General features: G+C 50.9%; 1 protein-coding gene across 1 annotated transcript in view; it reads left to right on the top strand.

The window, feature by feature from the left end:
- C2CD3 (C2 domain containing 3 centriole elongation regulator) overlaps positions 1 to 19,464 on the top strand; it is a 51,740-nt gene extending 32,276 nt beyond the window's left edge. Inside the window, 8 exon segments of the mRNA XM_077298789.1 lie at positions 91 to 158; positions 729 to 934; positions 1,223 to 1,341; positions 2,338 to 2,493; positions 3,449 to 3,648; positions 5,276 to 6,041; positions 13,792 to 13,897; positions 18,698 to 19,464. Coding sequence (XP_077154904.1) covers positions 91 to 158; positions 729 to 934; positions 1,223 to 1,341; positions 2,338 to 2,493; positions 3,449 to 3,648; positions 5,276 to 6,041; positions 13,792 to 13,897; positions 18,698 to 18,844 — 1,768 coding nt within the window. The 3' untranslated portion in view covers positions 18,845 to 19,464.
- The last annotated feature ends 822 nt before the right edge of the window (positions 19,465 to 20,286 follow it).

Here is a 20,286-nt window from a genome sequence, read left to right as displayed (position 1 = left end):
CGTATGGGACCAGAAATGACCAGACTCCTGCGCCCTGGACTGACTCGCCGACTCAGTATCGTTTTCCTTTCTTATTCTCCGTGTCTGTAGATTGAGCAATGAGCTTCTTGTCGACCCTCAACAAACCTTAGTGTTCAAGGTGTGGCACAAAGCAGCCGGTAAGTTACTGACGACAGAGCAAGGACTGGGGTTGTCCGGGGTTTTAAAGCCGCACCATTATTAACCCTCTCATCTTATTAATTGGGTAAAATGTGCTAAGTTGCTTGTAAAACAACAACGGCAAAAAAGCAACTTTGCAATTTACTTCTTACTTAAAATCCTCCCCTTTTTCTAGAATGGATGGGTCCTGCAGATCCTGTTACTTGCCACTTATTGCCTCGGGTACCGGTCACCACTGCTGGGACAGAGTAGCCGGTTTCCGAGACAATGAAGCGCGCACTACTTACAGGGTTTTGCGCCAGTATCCATCCAGCCAGCCTCGGTGTCCCGGTGCCTCTATCCTGCCGATTGCCTACGGTTGCCGGTAACCCCCTTCAGTGCATGCACATGCACCCCCGCAGGTGGACGGGTCATTTGGCCATTACCAGCGATGCCGACCTGCTGCACAGTGCAGATTATCCTCGCTCTGCCCGCTCCTTTTGCAGTCTCCAGCCTGACGTGGAGAAAGTGAACATACTGCAGTTTGCTCCAATCTTCACGGTATCAATCCTTTCTCTGATTTCTTGCAGATGTGGAACGAGTCCTGGGCTTCGCCTCTGTGGATCTCTCTCCTTTACTTTCCGGCTTTCTGTCCGTGTGCGGATGGTACAATATCGGCGATTTCACGGGTCATTGCCAAGGTCAGATCAAAGTGTCCATCACCCCTCTGGAAAACATCTCGCATCTGAAGGAGGAGAGACGGCTGAGGAACGAGGCCTCACCCAGATGTCCTGAGGTGGGTAATGCCCCTGTAAAGGTTTACTAAGAAAGTAGGTGGCGATGCTGTGTAGTGAGAATGTATAGAGCAGGGGTCGGCTGAACGGATGTGCCCCCCGGTCCAAATACGTCCTCTGCCCCCACACGAATCCCAGCATCCTAGGGGCCGCTGATGGTTACAGGGCCCTGCGACGACATTCCCAGCTTCAGATATAAATGGTGGTGATTGCAGGGGGGCAGTGTAAATCCCCTAAAATAGTTCAGCCTGCGGTGCTTTACTTATTATAGTCTCATTTTCGTTTTCCAGGTCTTTTCACATCCGTCTTCCCTTTATCACTCCAGTCCGGCTCTGTGTGGTCCGGTCACCGGGTACCCTGCGCCCCCTCCTGCAGACCTCGCCGACGTGCCATGCCAGGCCAGTAACAGGTAAGATGACTGCACCATCACATGCAGGTCTCAAGATGGAATAAGAAGTGAAGCTTCCGGACAAAGCGAGCAGGATGATCTCGGTGTGATTGTACTCGGTGTGATTGTACTCGGTGTGATTGTATTCGGTGTGATTGTACTCGGTGTGATTGTGCTCCGGTGTGATGTGCTCGGTGTGATGTGCTCGGTGTGATGTGCTCGGTGTGATGTGCTCGGTGTGATGTGCTCGGTGTGATGTGCTCGGTGTGATGTGCTCGGTGTGATGTGCTCGGTGTGATGTGCTCGGTGTGATGTGCTCGGTGTGATGTGCTCGGTGTGATGTGCTCGGTGTGATGTGCTCGGTGTGATGTGCTCGGTGTGATGTGCTCGGTGTGATGTGCTCGGTGTGATGTGCTCGGTGTGATGTGCTCGGTGTGATGTGCTCGGTGTGATGTGCTCGGTGTGATGTGCTCGGTGTGATGTGCTCGGTGTGATGTGCTCGGTGTGATTGTACTCGGTGTGATTGTACTCGGTGTGATGTGCTCGGTGTGATGTGCTCGGTGTGATGTGCTCGGTGTGATGTGCTCGGTGTGATGTGCTCGGTGTGATGTGCTCGGTGTGATGTGCTCGGTGTGATGTGCTCGGTGTGATGTGCTCGGTGTGATGTGCTCGGTGTGATGTGCTCGGTGTGATGTGCTCGGTGTGATGTGCTCGGTGTGATGTGCTCGGTGTGATGTGCTCGGTGTGATGTGCTCGGTGTGATGTGCTCGGTGTGATGTGCTCGGTGTGATCTGCTCGGTGTGATGTGCTCGGTGTGATGTGCTCGGTGTGATGTGCTCGGTGTGATGTGCTCGGTGTGATGTGCTCGGTGTGATGTGCTCGGTGTGATGTGCTCGGTGTGATGTGCTCGGTGTGATGTGCTCGGTGTGATCTGCTCGGTGTGATCTGCTCGGTGTGATGTACTCGTTGTGATTGTCCTCCGGTTTTTCCTACATTCTTCATGTCTTACTCTTGCAGGGAGAATATATTCCCATCAGTAGGGCACGAAGAACATATGGAGACCATGCGTCGCTTCCAAGAGTCAGTCCAGCAGGCGGAGAGGAACACGTGGAGCGCAGAGCACATGGACGCTCTGCCGCAGGCGTCACGCACCGCTCTGCTGTCTGCACTCAGGTGAGGATGAGGGGTCCTGCCGTAATGATGGAACCATACTGGAGGGGGACGAGACTTCCTTTCCATTGCATCAGCTTGTTTTTCTCTTTTCCACTGGCTGCTTTTGGATTTGATTTGCAAAACTGCACACAGTTACTAAAGTACAAGGCAAGACCCTTTTCTTTCCACTTGATCTTGGACAACCTTTTTTTAAAGGGATATTTCAACTTCATTTACGTATTACCTGAATTAAAGAGGTTTTCCAAGAATACATTCCTCCACCCTCACCCCCAAAGACAATAAAAATCCTGATTCTCCCCGGCCCAGCAGCGACTCTGCGGGGGTATCGACTTGACTTCAGCTCACGTGACTGCTGCAGTCAATCACTGAGCTCAGCGGCTTGTGCAGTCTACGTCGACTGAGCTCAATGATTGTCTGCAGCAGGGATGTGCTCTATAGTCGTGACTTCAATGCTGTAGCCTGTGAAAGAGACCAGAGAGGCAGCGCTGGACCTGGGGACGGTGGGCATTGGTGAATGTATTCCTGACAACCCCTTTATAGAAGCACGTCCAACATTCTTTTTCCTAATCCTGTCTCGCTATCCATATGATGTAGTGTAGGTGTGATAATATTCTTACTGATCGCCGGTTTCCAACACCACTCCGGTCCTCTTCTGCGCTCCTTTTCTTTTTTTGGCTCACACAGGGACTGCGCTAGTTTCGTTCTTCAGAATGAAGCTCCATAGACTTCCATTGCGAAAGAGACTTCCAGTCCCCACACAAACCCCAGTGTGACCCAGCGAGTCAGAAGTCACGAGACATAGAAGAGGCGCGAAGCAGCGCTGGAAATGGGAGCCGACGGCGATCAGTTTATTACCGCACCTACCGTACATTACAGATTGCTAGGCAGGATTAGGAAGAAAACTTGTGAGGAGGAGTGTTCCATAATAATCCAGGAACGTTCGTCTGTTTTGCAGGAAGAATCTCCGTGAACTTGATGATATCCAGAAATATTTCAAGCAGAAGTTGTATCGGAGTCTGCCGAGCTACGAACCGGCGGGAGGGAAATCTCTCCACGATGTGGAGGCAAAACCACCAAGCAACGAAGATACGGAGACCCGTCTGCTGCTGACGAGATCCAGCCTTCTAGTGTCCCAAGTCAGCGACCTCCTCGGCGGTACGTGCAACCTCCTATAAATGCACCACCACCCTCTCAGATTACCAGCCGTGCAGCCCCCAATACGTGCAGCATCACCCCCTCAGATTACCAGCCATGCAGCCCCCTATTCATGCCCCATCACCCCCTCAGATCACCGGCCGTGTAGCCCCTATACATGCACCATCACCCCCTCAGATAACTGTCTGTGCAGCTTCTTATTCATGCCCCATCACCCCCTCAGATGAATGGCCGTGCAGCCCCCTATACATGCACCATCACCCCTTCAGATTACCAGCCGTGCAGCCCCCTATACATGCACTATCACCCCCTCAGATCAACAGCCGTGCAGCCCCCTGTATGTGCACCATCACCCCTTCAGATTACCAGCCTTGCAGCCCCCTATACATGCCCCATCACCCCCTCAGATCAACGGCCGTGCAGCCCCCTATACGTGCACCATCACCCACCATCACCCCTTCAGATTACCAGTCATGCAGCCCCCTATACGTGCACCATCACCCACCATCACCCCTTCAGATTACCAGCCGTGCAGCCCCCTATACATGCACTATCGCCCCCTCAGATCACCGGCCGTGCAGCCCCCTATATGTGCACCATCACCCCCTCAGATCAGCGACCCTGCAGCCCCCCCCCCCATACGTGCACCATCACCCCCTCAGATCAAAGGCCGTGCAGCCCCCTATACGTGCACCATCACCCCCTCAGATCACCAGCCGTGCAGCCCCCTATACATGCACAATCACCCCCTCAGATCACCGACCCTGCAGCCCCCTATACATGCGCCATCACCCCCTCAGATCAACGGCTGTGCAGCCCCTATACGTGCACCATCACCCCCTCAGATCAGCGACCCTGCAGCCCCCTATACATGCACCATCACCCCCTCAGATCACCAGCCGTGCAGCCCCTATACGTTCACCATCACCCCCTCAGATCAACGGCCGTGCAGCCCCTTATACGTGCACCATCACCCCCCTCAGATCAGCGACCCTGCAGCCCCCCCCCCCCATACGTGCACCATCACCCCCTCAGATCAAAGGCCGTGCAGCCCCCTATACGTGCACCATCACCCCCTCAGATCACCAGCCGTGCAGCCCCCTATACATGCACCATCACCCCCTCAGATCACCAGCCGTGCAGCCCCCTATACATGCACCATCACCCCCTCAGATCACCAGCCGTGCAGCCCCCTATACATGCACCATCACCCCCTCAGATCAACGGCCGTGCAGCCCCCTATACGTGCACCATCACCCCTTCAGATTACCAGCCGTGCAGCCCCGTATACATGCACTATAACCCCCTCAGATCACCGGCCCTGCAGCCCCCTATACATGCACCATCACCCCCTCAGATCAACGGACGTGCAGCCCCCTATACATGCACTATAACCCCCTCAGATCACCGGCCCTGCAGCCCCCTATACATGCACCATCGCCCCCTTGGATTGGGTCTCCTGTCACATGTGACCTCCTGATCGCGGCTCATGTGGGGTCCGCAGTGTCGTTGACACCGCTTGGGAAGCTGTTGTTGCCAGAATGCCCCTGTAGCACGAGCTTCATACAGTAATTCCTTAAATTTGAAAAAAATAATAATTTTGTTTTATTTATTTTTTTTGCTCCAGGTCTTCAGGAAAATGGTCTCTTTCGAGGATCGACCAACAGCGGGATCGATGCAACATGTCAGGTCCATCACACAGCCCAGGCGCCATCTCCTGTCCAGCTACCCGAGAGTACGGAGGTCATAGGTCACACGGTGGAAGTGGATGATGAGAGTGATCACCCCAGAGAAGACACTCCACCCTTCTCTATTAATGGAGAGGACAACATGGATGACCTGTCCGACCCTGCGGTGAGAGAAGGCCGCTTTTTCCTGGATCTCCACAACAGCAGCGACGAGGAGTACGAAGAAAATGTTATTGAACCCCGGACTCTTAATGAGATCACCACCATGACGGACAGGACCAGCCCCTGGTCCAGTATGGTGACCGACACCGAGCCCGATTTCATGGAACCCGACCTAGCAGACAGCCCGCCGGCCGGAGATCACAGCGAGGGCGCTGAATATAAGGTCGATCAGTCTGATGGATCTAGTGAACTGCAAAGCTCAGATGAGAACCCCCGAATCACGAGCTGTGCTAAGATCGAAGAGCGAAATTTACACACAATCCCAACCCCCGACCTTTGTGAGGACGGAGGCTCTGACGAGACCACGGGGGAGGCCGAGAAAACCTCAGCTGACCTGGAGACTAATGACGTACATGGGGAGGAATCTGATACCCTGGGTGACCAGGAGGAGAGGAGATCGCAAGGAGACCCTATCCACCCGGACACCAGCCCGTCAGAGGAGGACCCCACCGAGCCTCCAGGCAGGCGGAGCGGGCACGTACTGTATCCTTTACTCTGATCTGGTGCAGGGACCGGCGAGATGCAGCTGCCGGGGACTTACTGCCAAACAACCGCCATGTTTTATATAAGGTGGGAAGGCAGAAATTCCCTAGAAGCCAGTGTGTAAGACCACCCGTGCCTGTCATGGCGATCCTCCTGTGATTACCATCCTGTAGCCGGCGTTCATAGGAGACCGTGGTCATCACAACACATAGCTGGGCTGATGCCGTGTATGTACAGCACGAGCAATCAGATGATCGCAGCTTCAAGTCCCCTAAGGGGACTATTAAATACAGTAAAAAAAAGTGGCAAAAAAAAGTTTTAAGAACTATATGAAAAAAAAAAAAGCTAAAAGCATCCCCCTTTTCCTGCATAAAAAAAAAAATAAAAAATCCACATACTTGTTATTGCTGCATCTGTAAAAGTCAGATCTATAAAAATATTAAATTAAGTAACCCGATCAGTAAATGCCGTAATCAGAAAAAAAAAATATTCTGACCTCGAGAATTATGGTTTTTCAGCAACCGCAACAAAGCAATAAAAAATACAGTAAGAAGTGATCAAAATATCATATCGACCCCAAAATGGTATCGATAAAAATGTCAGGATGCCAAAAAAAAATATTCCCTCGCACAGCCCCATCCAACCAAAAACTGAAAAACCATACGGGTCTTGAAAAATGGCGACATAAGCAGAATGTTTTTTTTTTACAAATTTTTGAAAAAGAAATGTTTGTGCCACTTAAGAAAAGAAGAAAAAAACAGAACTAGACTCGTTTGGTGTCTGTGGACTCGTCCTGAGCTGGGGAATCATATTGGACGGTCAGTTTTACTGTATAATAAAGAAGTGTGAAAAACCGAAAACATCTGCGGGATTGAGCTTTTATTTCACGTTCCAGTGTATCGCATGATAAATGAATTGTGTCCTGCAAAAGTACAACTTGTGCCGCAAAAAGCAAAATCTCACGCGGATGGAAAAGTCGCCTGATCGGGCAATGGTTAACCCCTTTACCCACAGACGATCTTTTGTTTCCGTTATTTGCTCCCCTTTGTCTCGGAGCCGTAACTTTTTTTATTTGTCCGTCCCCATCGCTTGATTTTTGCGGGACGAGTTGTGCATTTGATTGACACCATTGATTTAACCATATAGCATACGGGAAAACAGGGGAAAAAATTCCAAGTGCGGTGAAGTTTCACAATACGGAGTTTTATTTACTCAGTGCTAAAACTGACCTGCGATTGTGATTCTCCCGGTCAGTGCGAGTTCGCAGATCACAAACATGTCTGGGTTCTTTTTTTTTTAAGTGGTGAAAAAAAAATTCCAAAATTTGAATGAAAAAATGTTTTTCTCCTACGCCTCATTGGGGGACACAGGACCATGGGTGTTATGCTGCTGCCACTAGGAGGACACTAAGTAGACAGAAAGATTAACTCCTCCTCTGCAGTATACACCCCTTCACTGGACACAATTTCAACCAGTTCTTGCTTAGTGTCTTAGGAGGCACTTGGGTCTTTTTTCCCAGACCCCAACTTTATTTTAATTTTTGATTTTTTAATTTTATGTAAATTTTAAATTTTTTATTTAACGGAGTGAAGGGGGCGACGGGTCCTTTTTTTCATAGGGTCCGCTCTCCCCCGAACCAACAACAGGCGAGCACGGCGAGTATACCTCCCCATCCCTCTCCTGCGACGTATGGCGCACGAAAAGTTTGCGCCAGGGCAACGGTTCCTCTTGGTCCCGATTTCCCCCAACCCCCTCCAGGACCCTGCATTACAGCAATGTAATCTGGAGAAGAATGCAGTCCGGAGGGGATGTTGTGCCGCAGCCCCCCTCTGCTACAGCAGCGTGATGCATCAGGGGCCTCTCCATTCCCATCCAGGGTACATGGATTGAGTTCGCATTCTCACAGAAGCGCCTGCAGACCTGTGAGAACCGGGACAATGGCGACTGTAAGTACCTTCAGGGGACTCTCCCCTGCTCCACCTTAGCGGCAGCGATGCGGTCCGGGTCCCCAGGGAGAGGCACCGCCGACCGGGGGTCGGTGGTGCTAGGCGGCGCTCCGTCGCGGCCGTCGCCGCACATCGTCGGCAGGCCCCAAAAAATTTAGTCCCCGGCTTCTTCAGCCGGAGTAGGCCGCAGTGGGGAACATCTCCTCCCTCGGCCGTAGCTCCGCCCCCTACATCGGCGCTTCTCGTCTGGGACGAGAGGCGCCCTCCAAATCTCGGGGGCCATATTTCCTCTCTCCCTGCACGGAGTCCACGCTTCTACAGCGCTACAAGGAGAACTCCTGGATAAAGAACCGCCATATCTCTCTCTGGGGACACAGACAGGACCGTGGGTAAGCTGTTTCAAGAAAGCTTAACCCTTTCACTGCGTATACTGCCCGCTCTGTCCCTAAGGCACTATGTCTCAATCCAAGGAGACAAAAAAGGGTAACAAGAAGCACACAGTGTTTTTCACTGTATGTGCCACTTGCAATGCGGCCCTGCCCCGAGCCCACACTAGCCCCTTGTGTGCAGATTGCGTCTCGCCCTCTGTGCAGCCGCCCCTTGCCGACGCCGGTACCGTCGCCGATGCCGCAGCCGTCGACCCGGTAGAGCCTAGCCCCCCTGAGTGGGCAACCTCTCTGTCACGATCTGTGGCTTCCCTAACCAGGGCAATTAACTCCCTCCGGGGCCCCCCTCCAGGTCGGACCGTGGAGGATTCAGACGACGGTATGGATTCTTCTACCAGCAGGGGGCGTACCCGGTCACTTTCTACCCGGGGCTCCAGAAAACGTGTTCACGTTTCATCCCCTGACCATGAGCTAGCGGGCCCTTCAGTACCTGCAAGCTCTGCTTCCAGGTCCCCTTCCCCAAACTCGGATGACTCTGAATATGAGTCCGACATTTCCTACGTTCAGGACCCCCCCTCCTCCCAAGAGTCTCTCGACTCTCTCATTGAGGCGGTAAACCAGACCCTGAAGGTGACTGAGGACTCCGCATCGGAACCCGAACATGTGGTGTCTTTCAAGAAATCTAAACGTGTTAAAAAGGTTTTTGTCATTCACCCTCACTTTAAGGAGATTGTACAAAAACATAGGGATCGCCCAGATAAACGCTTCATAGGACAAAAGTCCATTGAGGCCAAATACCCTTTTTCTCGTGAATTAGTCAAAGACTGGCTGCAGTCTCCCTCGGTGGACCCTCCTGTGTCACACCTCGCGTCCAAGACCATCCTGTCTCTTTCAGACGGTTCCTCCGTTAAGAATCCCTCCGACCGCCAGATTGATTATCTGGCTCGTTCCGCCTTCGAGGCCACAGGAGCGTCTCTCTTCCCATCCTTCGCCGCCTCTTGGGTGGCGAAGGCTATGGTCACCTGGACCGAGACTCTTTCTTCTAACACCAGTGATTTACCTCCAGAAGCCAGCATACTGGTTAACCAGATAGCGCAGGCCGGAGACTTCATAGTCAACGCCTCTATGGACGCAGCCAATTGCGCTGCACAGGCAGCCGCCAATGCAATTTCCATCAGGAGAGCCCTGTGGCTCAGGGATTGGCGAGCAGATTCGGCTTCTAAACGTTCTCTAACAGCCCTGCCTTACCAGGCCGGTCGGTTATTTGGAGAAAAATTGGACCAAATGATCTCGGATGCTACCGGAGGGAAAAGTAAATTTCTCCCCCAGCAAAAGCCTACCCGGTCCTTTCGGTACCAGCAGCAACCTCCATTTCGGCCTTTTCGGTCCAATACCAACTGGTCTTCTACATCCTCTACCCCCGCATCAGGACGAGGATCGCGCGGTGGCCGAGGCGCCCAGGTCTCTTACAGACCTAATCGTAACTGGAGACCCAGGCCTAAACCTCCCGGGTCTAAGGGATCCGCATCCCATGGATCCTCCGCCCAATGACTCCTTGCATCATCCGGTGGACTCCAACAAAGTAGGCGGACGTCTACTCTTGTTCCGTCAAGCCTGGCTCTCAGTCGTTTCCGACGAGTGGGTCAGAGAACTGGTGTCCACCGGATACAAAATAGAATTTTCCTCCCCCCCCCCCCCCCTACACGCTTCTTCCAGTCTTGCCCTCAAAGGTCAAAGGCCACAGCGTTTCTCCAGGCAATACGGGCACTACAAAAGGACGGAGTCATCATTCCGGTCCCCCTAGAACAAAGATTCAAGGGGTTTTATTCGAATCTGTTCGTGGTCCCAAAGAAGGACGGATCACTACGTCCGATCCTAGACCTGAAGCTACTAAACAGATTCATAAAAATCCGACACTTCAGGATGGAATCCCTCCGTTCTGTGGTCGCGTCTATGGAAAAGGGAGAATTCCTGGCATCCATAGACATCAAGGATGCCTACCTGCACATACCTATCTTCCCTCCGCATCAGCAGTTCCTTCGCTTCGCCTTTTGCGGGGAACACTTCCAATTTGTGGCCTTGCCCTTCGGTCTCGCCACCGCTCCCAGAGTTTTCACGAAGGTCATGGCGGCTGCCATGGCCATTCTTCATTCCAGGGGAGTGGTGGTAATTCCGTACTTGGACGACCTGCTGATAAAGGGTCCTTCCTACCCAGCGTGCGAAGAGTCCGTCGTTCTCACGGTGGATACTCTTTCTCGCCTGGGATGGAAGATAAACTTCGAAAAATCTTTTCCAATTCCATCTCAACAAATCTCCTTCCTGGGGATGATACTGGACACTTCCCGCGGTCTGGTCATACTCCCTCAAGACAAGGCTTTGGCCTTGCAGCAGGGTGCCCAGCGTCTTTCTCGTCCAGTATCCCACTCCATTCGCGCCAGCATGCGAGTTCTCGGGCAGATGGTAGCGGCCATGGAAGCGGTCCCATTTGCGCAGTTTCACCTCCGTCCGCTGCAGCATGCGCTACTGTCGGCTTGGGACGGCAACCCGTCCTCCCTCGACCGCCGATTCATCCTGTCCCCTCGGGTCAGGAAGACCCTCAGGTGGTGGACGCTGAAGTCTTCCCTAACCCAGGGAAGGTCTTTTCTCCCAGTACGGTGGCTGGTGGTGACCACCGATGCCAGCCTCATAGGCTGGGGAGCGGTCTTCAACCATCACACAGCCCAGGGGCGGTGGTCCATTCAAGAGTCTCGCCTTGCCATCAATATCCTCGAGATTCGAGCTATCAGACTAGCATTGTTCCACTTCCACCGACTTCTGGCAGGTCATCCAGTCAGAATCCAGTCCGACAACGCCACGGCCGTGGCATACATCAACCGTCAGGGCGGAACTCGCAGCAGGACGGCCATGCTCGAGGTGTCTCACATCCTCCATTGGGCGGAGTCGAACCATTCGCCCATCTCGGCGATCCACATTCCAGGTGTGGAAAATTGGGCGGCGGACTTCCTCAGCCGCCAGGGCATCGCCTCCGGAGAGTGGTCCCTTCACCCGGAGGTCTTCCAGCAGATTTGCCATCGCTGGGGGACCCCGGATGTGGATCTCATGGCATCCAGAATGAACAACAAGGTTCCTCAGTTCCTTGCTCGGTCCCTGGACCCACGGGCCCTCGGAGTAGACGCCCTGGTCCTGCCTTGGCGCCAATTCCGCCTCCCGTACGTTTTTCCTCCTCTTCCCCTACTACCGAGGGTCATCAAAAAGATCAGGGCAGAGGGGGTACCAGTGATTCTCGTCGCGCCAGACTGGCCGCGTCGGGCATGGTACGCCGAACTGGTTCAGCTGGTAGCCGACGTCCCCTGGCGTCTTCCAGATCGTGCGGATCTTCTTTCACAGGGCCCGATTTACCACCAGAACTCAAGGGCCCTGTCTTTGACGGCCTGGCCGTTGAGTCCTGGATTCTAGGCCAAGCGGGTTTCTCTCCCAGGGTGTCTTCCACCATGATCAGAGCTAGGAAACCTATTTCCATGCGTAGTTACCACCGTACCTGGCAAATTTTTTTCTCATGGTGCGTTGCACAGGGACGATCTCCTCTAGTATTTTCTATTCCTTCCATACTGGAGTTTCTTCAGTCCGGACTAGAGTCGGGACTTGCCCTTAGCTCCCTAAAGGGTCAGGTTTCGGCATTGTCAGTCCTTTTCCAGCGGAAGATTGCCAATAGGTTGCCGGTGAAAACTTTCTTCCAGGGAGTTTCCCGTGTGGCGCCTCCCTACAAGTCACCCTTGGATCCGTGGGATCTCAACTTAGTTCTCGGAGCTCTTCAGGAGACTCCCTTCGAACCGCTACAGGACGTTGCCTTGACCTTCCTTTCTTGGAAGGTAGTCTTCCTAGTAGCCGTCACGTCCATCAGAAGGGTCTCGGAGTTGGCTGCGCTCTCCTGCCGCCCTCCCTTTCTAATTTTTCATCCGGACAAGGCGGTATTGAGGACCTCTCCCACCTTTTTGCCCAAGGTCGTCTCCTCTTTCCACCTCAATGAGGAAATTGTTCTGCCTTCGTTCTGTCTGGCACCGGTCCATCGCATCGAAAAGGCTCTACACACCCTTGATGTGGTGAGGGCTCTTCGTCGGTACGTCTCAAGGACGGCTCCCTTCCGCACGTCAGACGTCCTGTTCGTACTTCCAGAGGGGCCCAGGAAGGGTTCTCCCGCTTCAAAAGCCACTCTGGCAAAATGGATTCGATCAGCCATTCAAGAATCCTATCGTGTCAAAGGTGTTCCTATCCCAGCTGGGATCAAGGCTCATTCTACTCGGTCAGTGGGCGCCTCGTGGGCCATTCGGCACCAGGCGTCAGCACAGCAGGTCTGCAAGGCTGCGACATGGTCTAGTTTGCACACTTTTACCAAGCATTACCACATTCATTCTATCTCTTCTGCAGACGCCGCCCTTGGCAGGCGCATTCTGCAAGCGGCAGTTCCTTAAGCCGTAAGCCAGTGGTACATGGGGTATTAGCATATTGTTCCCCACCCAGGGACTGCTTTTGTACGTCCCATGGTCCTGTGTCCCCCAATGAGGCGTAGGAGAAAAGGAGATTTTTGTTTACTTACCGTAAAATCTTTTTCTCCGAGCCAATCATTGGGGGACACAGCACCCACCCTGTCAGCCTGTTTTGGCTTGTTGTTACTTCTTTGATTTTGACATAGTTGTCTTTGTTCATGCTCCTACTGCTTTACTAACGAACTGGTTGAAACTGTATCCAGTGAAGGGGTGTATACTGCAGAGGAGGAGTTAATCTTTCTGTCTACTTAGTGTCCTCCTAGTGGCAGCAGCATAACACCCCATGGTCCTGTGTCCCCCAATGAGTGGCTCGGAGAAAAAGATTTTACGGTAAGTAAACAAAAATCTCCTTTTTGCGTTTGTCATTATTTTATGAGCCCTGTAGCATCTCCATTTTCAGGCTCTGGGGCCGGCGGTGGCTTATTTTGCTGACGTTTTTATTGATACCATTTGGGGGTAGATATGATTTTTTGTTCGCCTCGTACATTATTTCAATGTTGCAGCGACCAAAAAAATATAATTCTGTGATTTTGATTTTTTCTCGTTACGCCGTAACTGATCAGATGAATTTATATATATATATATATATATATATATATATATATATATATATATATATATATATATTTACTTTGATCGAGCGATTCTGAACGTGGCGATACCAAATATGTGTATTTTCTTTTATTTATTTTTTTTTTGTTTTAATTTTTATATATTTTTTTTTCTTATATATATTTTTTTGAAACTTCTTCACCTTTTACTTTACTTAGTCGTCCCCTTGACTTGCAGCTGCCTCAGCCCTCATCATCTCCGTCTCGTCTCCCTGTGGTTTTTTCACTGTTTTCTGTCTCCTCCTTAACTCTCCCACATCCAGCTCGGATCCGCTCCTTCTCCCAAACTTCTTCCTTCCTCCTGAGCACTTGGAGGCGTCGATGAGATTCCTGAGCCTTTCTCCAGCGATCCCCTCATCGGATCTGAAGGTGCGTGTTTACACGGGGGTCATATATAGTGGGGCAAAAAAGTATTTAGTCAGTCAGCAGTAGTGCAAGTTCCACCACTTAAAAAGATGAGAGGCGTCTGTAATTTACATCATAGGTAGACCTCAACTATGGGAGACAAACTGAGAAAAAAAAATCCAGAAAATCACATTGTCTGTTTTTTTATCATTTTATTTGCATATTATGGTGGAAAATAAGTATTTGGTCAGAAACAAACAATCAAGATTTCTGGCTCTCACAGACCTGTAACTTCTTCTTTAAGAGTCTCCTCTTTCCTCCACTCATTACCTGTAGTAATGGCTCCTGTTTAAACTTGTTATCAGTATAAAAAGACACCTGTGCACACCCTCAAACAGTCTGACTCCAAACTCCACTATGGTGAAGACCAAAGAGCTGTCAAAGGACACCAGAAACAAAATTGTAGCCCTGCACCAGGCTGGGAAGACTGAATCTGCAATAGCCAACCAGCTTGGAGTGAAGAAATCAACAGTGGGAGCAATAATTAGAAAATGGAAGACATTCAAGACCACTGATAATCTCCCTCGATCTGGGGCTCCGCGCAAAATCCCACCCCGTGGGGTCAGAATGATCACAAGAATGGTGAGCAAAAATCCCAGAACCACGCGGGGGGACCTAGTGAGTGAACTGCAGAGAGCTGGGACCAATGTAACAAGGCCTACCATAAGTAACACACTACGCCACCATGGACTCAGATCCTGCAGTGCCAGACGTGTCCCACTGCTTAAGGCTACGTTTACATTTGCGTTGTGCGCCGCAGCGTCGGCGCCGCAGCGCACAACGCAAACAAAAACGCAGCAAAACGCATGCACAACGCTGCGTTTTGCGCCGCATGCGTCCTTTTTTTAATTGATTTTGGACGCAGCAAAAATGCAACTTGCTGCGTCCTCTGCGCTCGGACGCGGGCGCCGCATGCGGCGCAAAACGCAAGTGCGACGCATGTCCATGCGTCCCCATGTTAAATATAGGGGCGCATGACGCATGCGGCGCCGCTGCGGCGCCCGCCGCTAATGTGAACGTAGCCTAAGCCAGTACATGTCCGGGCCCGTCTGAAGTTTGCTAGAGAGCATTTGGATGATCCAGAGGAGTTTTGGGAGAATGTCCTATGGTCTGATGAAACCAAACTGGAACTGTTTGGTAGAAACATAACTTGTCGTGTTTGGAGGAAAAAGAATACTGAGTTGCATCCATCAAACACCATACCTACTGTAAAGCATGGTGGTGGAAACATCATGCTTTGGGGCTGTTTCTCTGCAAAGGGGCCAGGACGACTGATCCGGGTACATGAAAGAATGAATGGGGCCATGTATCGTGAGATTTTGAGTGCAAACCTCCTTCCATCAGCAAGGGCATTGAAGATGAAACGTGGCTGGGTCTTTCAACATGACAATGATCCAAAGCACACCGCCAGGGCAACGACGGAGTGGCTTCGTAAGAAGCTTTTCAATGTCCTGGAGTGGCCTAGCCAGTCTCCAGATCTCAACCCTATAGAAAACCTTTGGAGGGAGTTGAAAGTCCGTGTTGTCAAGCGAAAAGCCAAAAACATCACTGCTCTAGAAGAGATCTGCATGGAGGAATGGGCCAACATACCAACAACAGTGTGTGGCAACCTTGTGAAGACTTACAGAAAACGTTTGACCTCTGTCATTGCCAACAAAGGATATATTACAAAGTATTGAGATGAAATTTTGTTTCTGACCAAATACTTATTTTCCACCATAATATGCAAATAAAATGATAAAAAAACAGACAATGTGATTTTCTGGATTTTTTTTTCTCAGTTTGTCTCCCATAGTTGAGGTCTACCTATGATGTAAATTACAGACGCCTCTCATCTTTTTAAGTGGTGGAACTTGCACTATTGCTGACTGACTAAATACTTTTTTGCCCCACTGTATATATGTATATATATATATATATATATATATAATATATATATTATCATCAGAGGCGCTGTCAGTGCATTTATAACTAGGGGAATGGGGTGCAGAGGGGCCGTCCTGCAGGATCTGAAACCGGGCAGATCTGTGGGGGTCCCATGCCCAGCACCACCACCGATCGGCGGCCACAGTATACGTACGTCCAGATGCCACCAAAGCTAATAATAACTGATCAATGGGACGATGGCCGACGTCTGAGGATTGATCATCTATATCCCTTAAACTCCTCTTCATGTAATTCTGCAGCATCGTTTTTCACCACCAGATGGCACCCTTGTGATTTACCACATCTGCTCTGCACTAAGTGATTGCTAATAATTATGATTTTTTTTCTTGTCAATTTTCAAAAGGTTTGAGGAGTGGGTGAAGTTTAGCTGGGAGGGTCGGGGCCGCCACTAACTTATAGGTAACTTACTCTGGAAATTGTTGTAAATTTATACTGCAAATATGCGCCGGCCACGGACTAAGATCCATAACACACGCACGTCTTGTGTGCTGTCATCACCCGTAACGGGGGCTTCTAGTGACGATTGTTAAATACGTCCTTCTTTCCAAAAGAATATCCTGAGGTCATAAAATACCGCACTCCTGCTGTTGTGAAACTACAACTCCAAGCATGCCCTGACCATTTCCCAGCAGCTGGAGTGCAGCGCGTTACTGATCGCCACTGTCTTAGCTGTCTTAGCTAGGTTCCCTTTAAATAAGCGGTTCCATGTAGCAGCCTCCAGAGGGCGGCATTGTCTAGGAGGTTTTTTTATTTTTTTCATTATTTTTGGAGTAAAATTCTGAAATTGTAAAAATTCAATGGAAAATGTATTGATCCGGGTGTCACACTGAGCGCCCCAATATTACCCGTCCTTAGGATTACACAGGAGACTTATAATACGACTGTCCGTCCTCTCCATAGATAGGGCAGAGGGGTCACTGGTGCACGGGGTGATGCGGGGGGCGGCCATTGGGACATTTTTTTATTTGTGCAGGTAGGGTGTGAGGAGCACGGCGGCCGTTACCCCGCAGGTCAGGGTCACGGAGCGTCTCGTATCACAAACCTGCGAATAAAGCATACCTGTATGGGCCATTAACCCTTTCCTCTGACCTCAGAGCCGGTTATCCCCCATAGATATATGTACTCCCTGTCTGGGGGTGACACCTGACTCTGCTCATCCTGAGCCTCCTGGTTTTTGACCCTGATGCAGTAACCTGCCATGTGTCGCTTATCTCCCCAGTGACGTCCTCCTCGGCTCTTCCTACTTCTCACTGTGTACAGAGTTCAGCGGCTGATAATCTGGAGCCGGTTCAGTCCGGCTGACGGAGCGGGATCAGCCGCTTCCGAAATTAGCTGCAAACTTGGACGGGGACATTGCACAATGGCCGCTGCTGACTGTACTGTTAACCCCCGCACCACAGGGAGCTCCGAGACCGGAGACACTCGTCACCCAGAAGAGTCATAATGTGACCGACACTGGGGTACAGGATAATGACACTGACACTTGGGGTACAGGATAATGACACTGACACTGGGGTACAGGATAATGACACTGACACTGGGGGTACAGGATAATGACACTGACACTTGGGGTACAGGATAATGACACTGACACTGGGGTACAGGATAATGACACTGACACTCGGGGTACAGGATAATGACACTGACACTGGGGTACAGGATAATGACGCTGACACTCGGGGTACAGGATAATGACACTGACACTCGGGGTGCAGGATAATGACACTGACACTCGGGGTGCAGGATAATGACACTGACACTTGGGGTACAGGATAATGACACTGACACTCGGGGTACAGGATAATGACACTGACACTGGGGGTACAGGATAATGACACTGACACTTGGGGTACAGGATAATGACACTGACACTCGGGGTACAGGATAATGACACTGACACTCGGGGTACAGGATAATGACACTGACACTTGGGGTACAGGATAATGACACTGACACTCGGGGTACAGGATAATGACACTGACACTGGGGGTACAGGATAATGACACGGACACTCGGGGTGCAGGATAATGACACTGACACTGGGGGTACAGGATAATGACACGGACACTCGGGGTACAGGATAATGACACTGACACTCGGGGTACAGGATAATGACACTGACACTGGGGGTACAGGATAATGACACTGACACTGGGGGTACAGGATAATGACACGGACACTCGGGGTACAGGATAATGACACTGACACTCGGGGTACAGGATAATGACGCTGACACTGGGGGTACAGGATAATGACACTGGGGGTACAGGATAATGACACTGACACTGGGGGTACAGGATAATGACACTGACACTGGGGGTACAGGATAATGACGCTGACACTGGGGGTACAGGATAATGACGCTGACACTGGGGGTACAGGATAATGACGCTGACACTGGGGGTACAGGATAATGACACTGACACTGGGGGTACAGGATAATGACGCTGACACTGGGGGTACAGGATAATGACGCTGACACTGGGGGTACAGGATAATGACACTGACACTGGGGGTACAGGATAATGACACGGACACTCGGGGTACAGGATAATGATGCTGACACTCGGGGTACAGGATAATGACACTGACACTCGGGGTACAGGATAATGATGCTGACGCTCGGGTTGTGGGATAATGACGCTGACGCTCGGGTTGTGGGATACTGACACTGTCGGACATTTCTTCTGTTTTTGGTTGTTTCTCCCGCTACCATACTGCCGGGCTCTCTCCCTCGTGGACGGCTCTGATCTGTACCCGGTCCTTGGTGAGATGTAGGGTGCTGCACACACTGACCGCTGACCTTTCCCTTTACAGGATGAGGATATCGCTGAGGCCCCTAGAGGAATCCCCTTCCGACGTCGCCATCGCCCAGTCCCCAGGATGACAAGCGCCGAACTCCCAGAGGCCGAGGTGAATCGCATCGCCAGGATTTTTGCAGCACAGTTTCCTGATAAGAAATGAGGGTGACCTCTCTGGACCCCTCCCGGATACCCGGGGTCTCCACTCCTCTGGATCATTGAGTGGTTAGGTGTGCTGGGACATGTAGTTCAGGAGCTGCCACTAGCAAGGGGTGAGGCTGTTTGGAGGGCCGAGTAAAAAAAAAAAAAATCTATTATGCTCCAGAGCTGTATTCATAATTCTGCCAGTTGTTATAAGAAACAGTCAGCATGCTTGAAGACAGACACCCCCACACCTAGCGGCTTACTGAGCTCCTATATTGCAGGGGGGTCTCTTCATTGTGTCCGGTGTGACGTCGTCGACCCTTCCCAGTAATCAAATCACCGGACACTAAACATGCAAGGAGTGACGATTTCCGCTCTGAAGCCTGCAGCATAGTGAATGCAGCTCTGAAATATATATAAAACCACCATAAGAGCCTGTCTGTCCGATCTCGGCATTGTACGTCATGGCGTCACTCCCCCCTCGCCGGCGCCCCCTTCAGCACATCTTGTAGATATATTTTACATTCCTGTATTATAACTATTTATGGAATTTTCTATGGATAAATTATTTATTTCTCCACAAATTATGTCTTAATTTATTAAATTTCACAAGTTTGGAATAAAAATATGTCTATAACAGCGAAGAGTCGCGTCTTATTAGATCGGTGGTGTCCAGTGAGGGGCTAGGAGGGCGTCGGATCATCCAAAAACTCCAATAACCCGGCTCCTACAGTTGTGGCCAAAAGTATTGACACCCCTGCAATTCTGTCAGATAATACTCAGTTTCTTCCTGAAAATGATTGCAAACACAAATTCTTTGGTATTATTATCTTCATTTAATTTGTCTTAAATGAAAAAACACAAAAGAGAAGGAAGCAAAACATTGATCATTTCACACAAAACGCCAAAAATGGGCCAGACAAAAGTATTGGCACCCTCAGCCTAATATTTGGTTGCACAAAATAACTGACCAACCACTACCGGTAACCATCAATGAGTTTCTTACAATGCTCTGCTGGAATTTTAGACCATTCTTCTTTGGCAAACTGCTCCAGGTCCCTGATATTTGAAGGGTGCCTTCTCCAAACTGCCATTTTTAGATCTCTCCACAGGTGTTCTATGGGATTCAGGTCTGGACTCATTGCTGGCCACCTAAGGCTATGTCTCCACGGTACGGATGGGGGCCGGTATCGCCGCAGCGGCGAAGCCGCTCGGCGCTAAGCCCCGCCCCCTTAATGGGACGCGATCATGCCGGATGTGTTAACTCTTCACATCCGGGATGATCGCTCTGTCCCATAGGGCCCTGTGATATGCCTTGCGGGGACGCAGCGTCCCCGCAAGGTGTACGGACATGCTGCGATCTGAAAAGACGCGCAGCATGTCCGGAGTCGCAGGGCCGCCGCGTGCGGGTTTCCACGCATAGTGGAGACAGGATTTCATCAAATCCCCTCCACTACGCTG

This window comes from Ranitomeya variabilis, chromosome 3 (assembly GCF_051348905.1).
Source record: "Ranitomeya variabilis isolate aRanVar5 chromosome 3, aRanVar5.hap1, whole genome shotgun sequence".
Classification (NCBI taxonomy): domain Eukaryota; kingdom Metazoa; phylum Chordata; class Amphibia; order Anura; family Dendrobatidae; genus Ranitomeya; species Ranitomeya variabilis.
This window is presented reverse-complemented; position numbering and strand designations above follow the sequence as displayed.